Consider the following 12,591-nt stretch of genomic DNA (forward strand, 5'->3'; position numbering starts at 1 on the left):
AGCTCAACAGATCATAATGCAACTCTCCATGGACTCTTGGAGATGATCTGCCCAGATTTTATTTAAATTTTCTTCTAGCTTGTCTGCAGTCTGTGGTTTGTTAGACATGCTAGGCAGATGTTGGTTAGACAGTATTTCTTTTTTACCTTTTCTTGTAGAAAAAAATAAATGTGAATTTATACTTAGATTGCTATCTATTGTAGGTATACTTCAGAGGTGTCATTGACAATTGGAAAAGTAAGATAATACTGCAAAATCCTGATATATTGTGTGCTGTTGTTGAGAAAACGGATAATAATAGATTGCTAACTAATACGGCACTCTGTAGTGGTTGTGTGATTCTTCTTGTTTAAAGTACAAGAGCACTGGAAAGAAATTCCAGAGTTCTAAGAACTTCTTAAAACTGGAAAAATGTATTTGAAAATATTTTTCTGTTTTTCTTGTGGAAAATGATACTGAAATATGGATTTTTTTTTATATATATCCTACAAATCTCTTAGGCAAGACTATTTGCTTTGCCATTTTTATAAAGCAGTGGTTAGAATATTTTTGCTATTCAACCACTTATTAGTTCTTCAAGCATATTAATTAGACAGACTTGCTCAACTCTTTTCTCTTCCACAGACATCTCACAGTTTTCTCTGGTGTATGATACCAGACAAAAATGAAGCTGTGTTGTGGTTGTTCATGCAAGATGTACTGAAGAACATGCATCTGTGACATGTCTGTGTTTTGCAAAGCTGTGATGCAAGTTTGCTTCAGTATTTCTCCAGGCAGTCAATGTGATCTCCAGACCACTGTAGTAGACTTTGGGAAAAATAATTTCTCTTATTAGTACCACAGTTCTCCCAGCTGTAAAATGGGGAAAATGATACATTGGAATGTACTGCTAAAATATAAGTAGCTTTATAGAAGAGGACAAAGCAATATTGGTATTCAAAAGAAACCTGAGATTTGATTAGACTTGATTGAGGTCAGTCAGTGGGCTTGTGACATTGCCAAGAGCAATGGATGAAGTGGATTTATTTATAAAACAGGTTTTTATCACTCAAATATTGTACAGCAGTGAAGAGTGGAAGTAAAATGGCTGTATGGAAGCAGGAACCACCTGCTTAGTTAATTTATGTTACATGCTTGCATATGTGGTAGTGCCAGAGGGGTTTTGCTTCCGAAATAGCTTCACTGATGCAGTGCTATTCATTTTTTTCTGGCCTGGCACCTGGAAGGGTGGGATGTGCATTCTGGGGACAGAAAGTGAACCCTATGGAAAGTGCAGAAGAATTTCAGCCATTATTTCTCCAAAGGCTTCTCAACAAGAGTTAGGGAAGGATAATAGATAAGACAGGTAGATGTGGATGAAAATGTTAGCTATTTCTTTTTTGACTCATTCTTCAAACATTATTCAGAGGAAAACTAAGGTGTGGCAGGTGTAGAGCACCCATTTCATTGTTATGCATCTTATGAAAAAGCCAGGACAACACAGGAATGCTACTGTATTGCTGCACTGAGCAAAGGTTACAGGGAAAGACACTAATCTTCTCTGACTCCCTGCAGGAAAGCTGTCCCATCAGGCTCCACATCTTGTACTGTAGAAGATAAAGCTGCATGTACAGGCAGAGGGAAGCTGGTCCTCACAGGCTGTCCTTACCAGTGGAAGGTAATTGGGTCAGTACAGGAGCAGGAATACCATTACCCTTTAGTTTAGTAATATGTAATAGCTGAATACTCACTTTGTTGTAAAAATCAAGTCAAAAAGAATATACAGAAGTTGGCTTTTGAAACGTGAGTAAAAGGAAGCAGAATTCTTTTGGCAGGTCAAACAATTCTCTGAGAGCCTATAGCTAAGAAATCAGAACTGGCTGATTGCTTGTAGAGCTGATCAGCCAGCATGGTCTTACTGCAGCACAATGTAATATATAGACAATTTTGTACCTTCTCTAGTTTACAAGGAAAGTAGCACCTGATTCTACAATAATTCTATAATAAGACTGCACTGGTAAGAAGTTATGCAATCCCCAATAAGCACATAGGTTTGGCAACTTAGTGCCTCTAAGTTCTCTTTCAGTTCCAGATATCCTTGAGAAATGGAATAGGCTTGTATAAATCAAAAGTGCATCTATTCTAATGCACGTTTTCAAGTTAAATGCTGGAGTTAACAGATTTGGTCAAGTTTCAAAGCTTTCCTGATCTGTACTAAAAACCTAAGTGAGGAAACTTTAAGGGGAAGTACTGAGTGAGGAAATAATGGCACAGAAGTTAAGTTCCTTGTCTAAAGATCAGACCAAGTCTGTGGCAGATCTCGAGGTGAAATCCAGGCTCTGTGGATCCCCATTTGTCACCATAACCATCTAGCTTTTTCTTTCTAAGGATTTACAATCTAATCTCTGAAGAGATAATAAATCCAAAGGTCACAGGCTCTGCATTTGTTGGAAGGCTATACATACATGATTTATTCTGCTGAGGTTGAATTGTTGGGGAGATTTTAATTTTGTTGCATTTTAATAGCAATGAAATCACAAACTCATTTTATGAATGTTAGTCTTGACTCTTTGAAGTGGCTTGACTGGAAGTCTCAATGAAGCAGAAATTTAAATCAGCCCTTTGAGTGAGGCAGATAATATATTCTTACTGGGTCACTCTGAGGACATTGTGGCCAACTACTTGCTACAACTCTCTGGTTGAAAACACTCCACATTAAGGAAGTACAGTGGGGGAATTGCTCAACAGACACAATGTTCTTTCTTCACTTGATTCCTGTATTTATTTAGTTCATCTCCCCCCACAATACAAGGAGACTGACCTCTACCTTCTGGAGGATAGGGACAAAGAGACCTAGTCTAGGATCATTTTGCTGATAAAATTCTACGAGTATTTTATATGGAAAAGAAGAAATTTGGCTCATACCATAAGAACAGTGGGGGTTATTTTCATGCTGTTTATTTTAGTACCTTTGAATTATACAAATTTTTCTCTTAGCCAAATTGCACCTCGAAACATGCCAGTACAAATTGGTCAGCTTGGATCAGTTAGTCCTTCAGAGATGGAAAGTCAGAACGTTACCATAAATAAAGGTTAAGCAAGCCTTGCTGATGGGCCACTTTTCCTGGTAATTGCCCTTGCCAGACAGCACGTCCTTATGGACCCTGTAACCTTGTGGTCAGCTGTAAAGTGAGGGGCTGTGGATGCAAACAGATACTCACGAACCATCCCATGGGAACCTGAGGAAAATCCAAGGGAGCTGTGCCTGGGACACTGCACAAAATGACAGGAGGGAGCAAAAGAGAGGAAATTATTTTTCCTATTCTCCTGGTCTTTCATTACCAACTCTTGTGGAATTAGAGCAGTGTGAAGGCCATGCCTCCTTCCTGCCTTAACTTGAGCCTGCCTGAGTGTGATGCAAAGCCCAGATGTGCTTTCTTCCCTGCTTTTTTTACTGATTCAGACAGTCTCTAAGAAGGTGTTATCTTTGATCCATTGTAACTGTCCTGCAATTTGGTATGTTGTGAGAAGATTAGTCCTTAAGTCTCTTAATTAATTACTCTTAATTCTATTATTTCTGGTAAAACTCAAAAAAAAAATTGTCAAATAACAAATAATCCATGTATTTTGAGTTTAATGCCTAGTTGTTAATAGCTACTTAAAATATTAACATTCTACCCTAGATGTTTCTATTACTCAGCATTTTTTTCAAGACATCCTGCTTGTAACAATACACAGCAAAGTTTTTCAGGCTCAGTGCACTTCCAATTAACGCATTTTTTCATGTGCCTGGGAGGTAAGTTAATACAGTTATTCCTAATTTATTGATAGTGTCATTGTGGTGCATATAGTATCTGTAAGTGGAATCCAGGCCTGAAAGTACTCAGTGGACTGTGTTCAGCAGAGAATAATGACCCATGCTAGTTAATGAAATTAAATACAATACTTATGAGATTTAATTTTCCGGATTGTTAAAATAAGCATATGGGAGAGATCATAGACTTGAGGGAAATTACCAATGCAGGTAAATAGAGAATTTTTCAGCTCTTAGGATGCTTTCACAGGAGTGTTAGGGCCAAAAAAAGCTTTGTATTTTATAAGTGGGTGAGATCCCTGAAAAAAGTTTGCTATAATATTGCAATGCCATCAAGATGAAATTTTCATTGTGTACCAGGCAGTCAAAGCTAAGGCAAGGCCTAATTTTCATAAACCTCTGAAAGGCAAGAGGGAAGCACAGACTGTCTGTTAACCATATCTCACAGCTCAATAACCAGAATTAAATGCTAGCATTATAACAGCCAGGTGTTCTCCCCAACAGCCCCCTCCTGTAGTTCCTTTCCATTACGGATATAGGGCACATGGTATGAATTTTCTACCCAAGTCAGAGCTGTACTTAAAGATCACCCCAAACAAGAATGTGCCTTCAAAGAAAGTCATAAAACTCTGTTAGGTACAAAGGGGAAATGAAGTGTATTCCCTCATCTCTGATGGAATGATAATCCCTTGTATTTTTTGTGCCAACCAAGGTGGATTGTAAACCTTCCTGCCACGTCCTCCTGCCCACAGCAGCTGAACTCAGCGGGAACAGGACCAGACCCACCATTCTCAGAAAGGGCAAAGTGCTATTTGACCAGGCCTGAGCTGGAGGAGTAAAAAACTATATTCAGTTATGAAGATGCACCCTTTAAATTGCATCAACTGAGAAGGTGTTTTTCTTCTTGAAAGGAAATAATTTCCACATGAGTAAGAAACATCTCTGATTCTTCAGATTCTTAAGTGCTTTATTCACTGTATTTTCTTAGTCTGACTTGCCACAGAAAATAAGCTATATTCAAAATAAGCAAAACATATATAATTATTTTGTTGCAAATTTCTTTCAAAAAACCTCAAGGTACTCCTTAGGTACTCCTCATATCTGGAGAGTAAATGTAATGTTTTCTGACACAGATGCTAAAGTTCCTTGGAACATGGAAGTTATTTCATATAATTTTTTTTCTGTTAATACGGTGTTATGTTTGCCAAACAGGTAATTTCCAGTTCTTAGTCTTTCAAGAGTTTGCTGTTTCATAAAATTTTTTCTTGTGTTCATTGTACATACTCTCGAACTGCAAGTTCTTTCAGGGTAAAAACCCGTACAGGATCTTTCTTTGTCTTCCATTCTTCCAGTTTTTCCTGCAAAGACAGAAAATCCTTGCCAAGTTCATATGCCAGAGTGATCATTGTTTCTAGCAATGGGATATAATACCTGTGGCTGGTATGCACACGAAGGCGTGATAGAGCTTTTTCTCCATATTCAAAGGCACTTGCTGGGTTTTCCAGGTCCTTGTGGCACACCACGATAGCACAGAGAGTGGGCACAATTGACACAGGGTTGCCTCTGGTCAGCCTTTCCTGCAGACCAATGACTTCTAAAAGGATTTCCAAAGCTTTGGTGTACTGGCCACCCCTCAAGCAACCATAGGCTTCCTGAAGCTCTGGCCTTGTTAAAAAGTCAATAAATTTTTTTGACCTTCGGATATATTTCATAGAATATAGAAGTCTCAGGTAGTCCTTGAAGGCTAATTTTCTCTCATTGATTATTTCTTCTGTGAAGTTCCCTGTTAGAGTTTTTTTGGGAAAGGTCACATCTTCCATTTCTTCACTAAATTCCTCCAGCAGATTTCTGTGGAGTTTCTCAAAATCTGAGTAACGCCGTTCAATTACAGACTTGTTGTTGTCAAAACTCCCTGTTTGCAAAATCATGATTTTATACATCTAAAGACAATCAAACAGAAAAATAAGCATGAGAACAACCATTCTAGCCCCAGTGCAGTCAGCTTTTTCCTGTTACTGCTTTGAAAAGGCTGTGCTTGTATATTCCTCCAGCTAAAACATTCCTGCACCAGTTTTATGTGTGTAATCTTGTATACTCCTGTGGTTTATGGCAGTGCTGCTAAATCAGTTGCTGTCTGGGATTATGGTGCTTGCTCAGTGTAGGCCTGAAAAATCTGTAACCCTCAAATTAGTAATTCCCTCCTCCTGCTGTTCTGTACATTTGTCACCAGACTTAGTCTTAGCATGTAAATAACTTATAGCTAGACTGCACTAACAGATCCCATCCTGCAAGGTGCTGGGAAAGGTGAACTAACAGCAGACTGAAGCACATAAAAACCCTTACAAAACATTTCTGTGGCTGTGTTTTTTTATAACAGCCATGGCTGCTGCAATCAATCATCTTCAGTGAACTGAATGGATTTCCCAGACTGTAATCTATTTTACATTGGTCATAATACTCAGAAATGTTTCTATGAGATGTTACTAGGAATAAGGGAGAGGGGTATTAATGCTATGAAAGAAGAGGGAGTATTTGGCAATATATTTGTTGTGTACAAAAATAAGATGGAGCAACTCCAAAGCCTTTTCCCCCCTTTAAACCATTGTCCTGTATTCAAACTTACTGGGCATGTAAATAATACCAAAAAATTTTGCCATGTCTAAAACAACCTGTTTGCTGTCTAATTTCCTTCACTAATAGCTAACAGCAGTGCTGCCCCACATTAACTCATGAGTGTCTTCCTCAGCCCCTGACTAGTCTTAAAATGGTTATAATACATGTGATATTAGGAAAAATAGCTGCAAAACAAAATTGTGTGTTATGTGTTATACGAATAGATTGTCTTCTGATTCTGACCCAAGCACAGTGATGTTGAGGAAGTGCCAAATCCTTAATGTGTGTAAATGAGTGAAGCTCCACTGAGCCCAGCTTAACTTTGTCACCATACACCAGCTAAGGACACAGACCGTGAACCTTTGAGATGATGATCATATTCACATTCAACTTTACCCTGTTCCCACTGATTTTTACAGGAGCTGGGCAGGTTTTACTCATGACAGTTGTTTTCCTTGCTGCTGTTGAAGGGTGCAAACCAGCACTTGCTCTAATATCTGTCTGGTTTGCTTCCTTGTTTTCCCTTAAAGAGAAGTTCTCTCTTTTAATCTTCATAAATGATCTTTACAGGCATTGCTTGAAAGGTTTCTAAATTTGAGTTGACTTCTCTGATCTCTTTTCATTTGTAAGCACTGTGACATTTTCCTATACTTTGTGCTGCTCTCTACTGAAAAGCGTATATATGCCTGATGCATTCTAAACCAATCATAAGAGCAATATTTTTAAGTTATCGTTTTATCAAGGGCAGCTAAGTGAATAATTTGCAAGTACTTTGTTTTTTTTATTTGTGGAGTATGCATGAGAAAAGTAAGAAATACCACTTAATTTGACTGTCATTCTAACTGGCTCAGTTTTGCTGTAATGTAAATCTTTTTGCCTTGACATGTAACTTATAACTAAGTTTAATTGCACGTACACTGAATGATACTCTTGTTCTCAAACAGTTATACTAAAATAATTTTAACTATTCAGCAAGCTGGATACTATCTAGTGTATGCAATAACAGAAGCAACTTAGTAGGTGTGTATAGCATGAACTAAGTAGGTGTGTATGGATTGCAACAAGATCTTAGGACAGTTTCCAAAACATTTACCTGCTTCAAATTCTACCAAGCTGGATGACCCAGTATCAGTAATGCCAGTATGATTCTTGGAGTTTTTCATCTCAGAGGGTATAGCAAACAAGGAAATCATCCCTATCTGAATTTCACAGGAGTAGTGAAAGAGTCTTGCTCTTGATCAGACCTTCTTGAAGGCCAGGAGCAGAACCAGAAATGAAACCCCAGTGTCAGTACTGTGAGTGAAAACACAAAAATCCATCCTTCTCTCTTGGTACTGTCCCTCATACTCATGTTTCATCTTAAAAATATGACAGAAATATGACACCTAAGGGAACTCTAGGTAGGGAAGGGAAATGATCCCAAGCAGTCTAGCTGGAGGATGTCTTAGACTTTTTCAACATCAAAGAATTTTGCACTTGTGCTAATAGAAACCTCTGATGTGGAAGTTATAGAAATACACAGCAGCTGCTACAGCAGGCTAGCTCAGTGCAAGTGTAACTATATTGATATTTTCATACTTGTGTGAATTTCCTTAATGTTGACAAAACTCTGGTTGTTAAGGCTACTCAAGCTACTAATTTACTTGACATAACTTTTCCACTGATGGAGATTTTGTGAACTGCCTGTCAGAGGGTTTTGTCAGAGGCAGATTCCACCAGCTATGCCCATACAATCAGTGAGAACAGCTTCTAACATGGTATGACCATGGTTTGCAAAACGTGGTCCTCAGTAAGGCTTTCATGTAGTGAGGCATGCTGTGTGCTGTGCAGACCCCTGTAGAGAGAAAAAAAATTAATGATCTTCTTACATATTCATTTCTTAGCTTACCACATATTTAGATAAGTGGTGTTCTACAATTCTGGTTGATGGGATTTCAAAAAGGAGTTTGACTTGTCTGGACTGGCTTTTTTCATTCCTCCAATATTCCTGAAGCTCCTTAGTGGTCATCGAAGAGTTGGGACTTAGGGTTGCCTTGGAATCTAAAACCAATACAGTTAGTATTTCAGATTATATCCTTAGCATTTGTAAAGAAAACACTTATGCATTTATTGTGAAAGGAAGCCTAGATCTTCTGTTGCTGTAACAGCAAGACCTAAAGACTGATAAAATAAGTGATTTCACTGCTAATAAAGACAGGTCCAGATGCTTTGGGGAAAGCTACTGGGGTCTAACATTTGAAAAAGAGACCAACTCATCTGTAAAATAAAAAATTGTAGAAAAAGTAGTGCAAAAACTATTGTATGTCAAGGTTGTAACCTTGGGCACAGTCTGAGCAGGAGGTTTTGTTCACCACCCCTGAGGTAGCCCAAAGAAACATCACCTGAGTCTTCTGAGTCAGATGTTTCTCCAGGCTTCTTTGTTGCTAAAGGAGGAGTCAATACAATGCAGCTGCAAATTCAGACATATTTTCAAATACTGACCCTATTCAAATATGGGATTTGTGCAGTAACGGGCAAAAGCTGAGAAAACATGAATATTCTACACTCAAAGCTGGAAAACCAGCACAACTGAAGGAGGAATTTTCACATCCTTTTTCTTTTGTAGCTGAACTGATGACACAGTTCAGCTGCAAATATTTTATATACCTCCCTCCTTTCCCCTCTCTCTCCTTCCACAGTCACATGCACACACACATATATATACATATGCATATATAAAAATGTAGGACAGCTGGTTACAGAGTTTGCTTACAGGAGAATTTGATGTAGTGTTTCAAAAGGCTGATTCCTCTGTCTGAAACCTACTGACAACCGTTTTCATCAGGTGGCATATAGGCTACCAATGTGGATATAAGAAATGGAATATTTGTATTTCAGTGGGCACACGAGTCTCAATTTCTAATCAAGGGTGTCTCTGTCAAGGCAGTCAGTCAAAGTCAGTCTGCAGTCTCTCTTACATTCTGACAGTGGAGGTGAACGAGCACAGATGAAGGATAAGAGATCAGCTTGATGCAGAAATAGACTTGTAAAGGCACCACAGTACTCCTTCAGTGGCCCCTCTTTTACATGTTCTTAATCAATTGGCCATACAGTTTCAATTATCAAGGCCTTTGGGGGTTTGGCTCAATTTCTACAAAGCACATATTTCCTAAGAGAGGTGGGTTTTATGACATTCTTGCAGGCTGAAAATCTTGAAGAGATTAGATATATTTTGGATTATACATAACATTTTATTTAATAACAGGTGACAGGAATCAGGCATAGTAAATGTTCAATGCTGCCTCTTTAAAGGCACAAGAGAGCTGCCTGCCTGAGATAAGCTTCAGTCTTGGTGTCTTTGCTGATACAGTCAGGAAGTTCAGATTTTGGGATGCATAGAAGGTGCACTCCCGAGACAGACCATCTGATGATCACTGGTTTCATCCCTGGTGAGTAAATTAAACCTGTCATACCTTTTAGATACAAGCAATTTAAAAGGAAAACTGTGTGTGTATATACACAACTAGATGTGTATCTGTACCACTTTTGCTACGTTAATAAAGTGTAATCAAGGCTTATTTTCAGTGCGGTGTAGCTGTATAGTTTTGAGCTACAGCTACAATAAATAAGAAAAGTTTTTTATATAAAAGATTAATGACACAAATAGCTAGATGAAAAATAAAATTAAAGAATAGCATCAACCTTGCAAGTCATCTTTTTCTGGGTTTTCTTTTCTCACTTGACATGAAATTTCAGCTTTGGGTTGATTTTCTTCTTCATCAGATGGACTTGTGGTAGAGAATGTAGTAATTCTGGTTACACCTTCCAAGAGTTCCTTTTCAGCTGTGCAGTGTGAGTCTTGGTCCATTGCAAGCTATTACTGAAAGATTACAAAACCCACATTTCTTAGTACCACACTTTCAGAGGATCCAGTTTGCTGATCTTTTTTTTTACTTACTCATTACTCTCTAAACTTTTATCAGTGCAACTGTAGTTTTATAAAAACTGAAGTAATAAATACAAATATTTACATAGCTACCAGTGCAGAACTATTCCTATTATTATTACAGCTGAAAGTGTTTGGATGTTTTATCTGGCAGATTTAAATCAAACATGAAAACCATAAGAAGTTATTAAGTGGGGAACTCAATTTTTACCTGTGAGAATTTGGTCATGAACTTCAGTGCGGGCAGATTTTTTCCTCCTTGTATTTTGCCCTCGAGCTTGCAAGTATGAGTTCAGATGAAATAAAATCTTGGAGATAATTAGTATAACTAGCAGCCTGGCTCTCTTACAGTGCTAGAATTTACTCTTCCCAAGACTCAAAAACTTGCCATCTGTTCTTAATCACAACCTGTAGGGCAAAATAGGGTGATATCTAAAATAGTATAATGTTTTTATCATATTTCACAGTTTCAGGTTGCCTCCAGGGACTTGTCTCTACTGTAAGAACAAAACTGAATTTGACAATGGCTCAGTGGAAGGATAACTGAATTTTCTAATTATTATACAGAAGCCTTCTTCCTTTACTTGTCCTCTTATCCTAAATAATGTGCTGTAGTAGATCTCATGCTTGTTCTATTTTACCATGTACTGATAAAATGCCTAACTCCTACTCAATCGACCAGATTGGCCGTTCTGCCACATAAATGTCTTCCAAGGATGTTCTTTTAAAACAAACAAACAAACAACCCTAAACAACAAACCCTATCTGTTACAGTATTGTGTTATACTAACAATTGGAAAAGTTCTAAGAACATGGTAACAGCTTTGCCAGGGCGCTGTGTTCAGCCAGTTATCACAAGTAAAGTGTTGCTCACAATTCAGTCAACAGGTGAAAATCAAATAACAGAACAAAACACTTTAAAAAAACCTTGTTAAAATAAAAGTAATGGGTGGGTTCAGGACAGGGATGTTACTACATATAATTTTGCCTCCACTTGCGTACCACACTGTTATGCAATGCTGTGCTATGCACAGAGGTAAGGAAATTTCTTCAGCAGACCCTATTGTTTGCTGGCAAGCTGCAAGGCTATAAAAGGAAATTACCTTCCCCACTAGAAATAATGAAAGTGCAAACCACTTTGCTCTAACAGAAACCTTTTCTTTGCTTGGGTTGGATAAGCAAGTACATAAATGTGGTCATCCTCCTTAATAAGAGCATCATGGCAGCCCTTATTTTTGGACTTCAGACTTGGAATGAAAGTTCTCACAGTTCTTTTAGTGCTCCTTAAGATTTGCTTTTTGAACATGAAGAGTAGCCAGTTGCTTATTGTCTAACTGCTCAGTCTTTTGAAAATCACAACAGTTACCAAGAGCATTTACAATTGATTAAATAGGAATCTGAAAATGGCTGAACAAATTTAAATTACAACTTTTCTCTGGGTTGCAAGTTGGGACAACTTTATAAACAAAATATATATTAAAAATACAAAATTTTTGTATTTATATTTTTATAAAAACCCCTTTATATATGTATAGCTTTATATATATAACATATGCATATATATGTGAGTATATATATACCTATATATAGGAAAATAAATGATCTAGGAGAGAAATACAGCACATTGGTGGCCAGAATAATGTGGAACTGGACATTATGATACACAGGTCTTCTGCCTTGAAAACTAACTGCACTTCATGCAAACAAGTTTCATTTTCACAGATAAAAGTCATTGCTACTATTTCTTTTTACATATTAAAAAATCCAAACCAACACAAAACCCCTGCAACAAATTACAGTTTTATCTTGAACAGACACTCATCCTGTTTCGTTTCAGAGCAAATGCTGCTCCAGCGACTTCCCTGAGTTTTAAACAACTCCAAACCGAAGCGCACAGAACACTCACCTGGAAACTGCTGAATTGCTTCTAGTTGTGGCACTGGGATGGGCTGTACAAAGCAAGGTAAAGTCTGCTTCGCATTTTCAGGACACAGAAAAATATGTCTGTGCTTTCTTCTAGCAGGCACATTCTGGGTCTTACAAAAAGGAAGGAAGAAGCCTTGATTAAATCAGACTTCCTCGTCCCATTGGCTCAGTGGTTCAGTGCTGACTGATTACGCAGGAGGGCTCCGATCTGCCTCGAGCAGCCCCCGCGGCGCGCAGGGCCCGGCCCGGGCAGCTCCGGCAGCTCCGGGCTCAGCATCGCACGGGCAAACACAGCGCCCGGCACAGCAAAGGCTGCAACAGCAAATGCAATTCC

The 12,591-nt window shown here is 38.2% G+C and overlaps 1 protein-coding gene across 2 annotated transcripts; it reads right to left on the minus strand.

Annotated features, from left to right (window-relative positions):
- Window positions 1-4,742: 4,742 nt before the first annotated feature.
- SNX20 (sorting nexin 20) lies at window positions 4,743-12,361 on the minus strand. Of its 2 annotated transcripts, none has more exons than XM_071567441.1 (4): window positions 12,238-12,361; window positions 10,088-10,265; window positions 8,295-8,446; window positions 4,743-5,733 (listed from the first exon to the last, which is right to left on the minus strand). In XM_071567441.1, exons 2-4 carry the CDS (start codon window positions 10,251-10,253, stop codon window positions 5,065-5,067), a joined length of 987 nt encoding a protein of 328 aa, XP_071423542.1. In that variant the 5' UTR covers window positions 10,254-10,265; window positions 12,238-12,361; the 3' UTR covers window positions 4,743-5,064. The 2 variants fall into 2 exon arrangements, with proteins under 2 accessions (XP_071423542.1, XP_071423543.1); XM_071567442.1 differs by lacking the exon at window positions 12,238-12,361 and adding an exon at window positions 10,543-10,627.
- Window positions 12,362-12,591: the final 230 nt, after the last annotated feature.

This window comes from Pithys albifrons, chromosome 12 (genome assembly GCF_047495875.1).
Source record: "Pithys albifrons albifrons isolate INPA30051 chromosome 12, PitAlb_v1, whole genome shotgun sequence".
In the NCBI taxonomy this organism is placed as follows: Eukaryota; Metazoa; Chordata; class Aves; order Passeriformes; family Thamnophilidae; genus Pithys; species Pithys albifrons.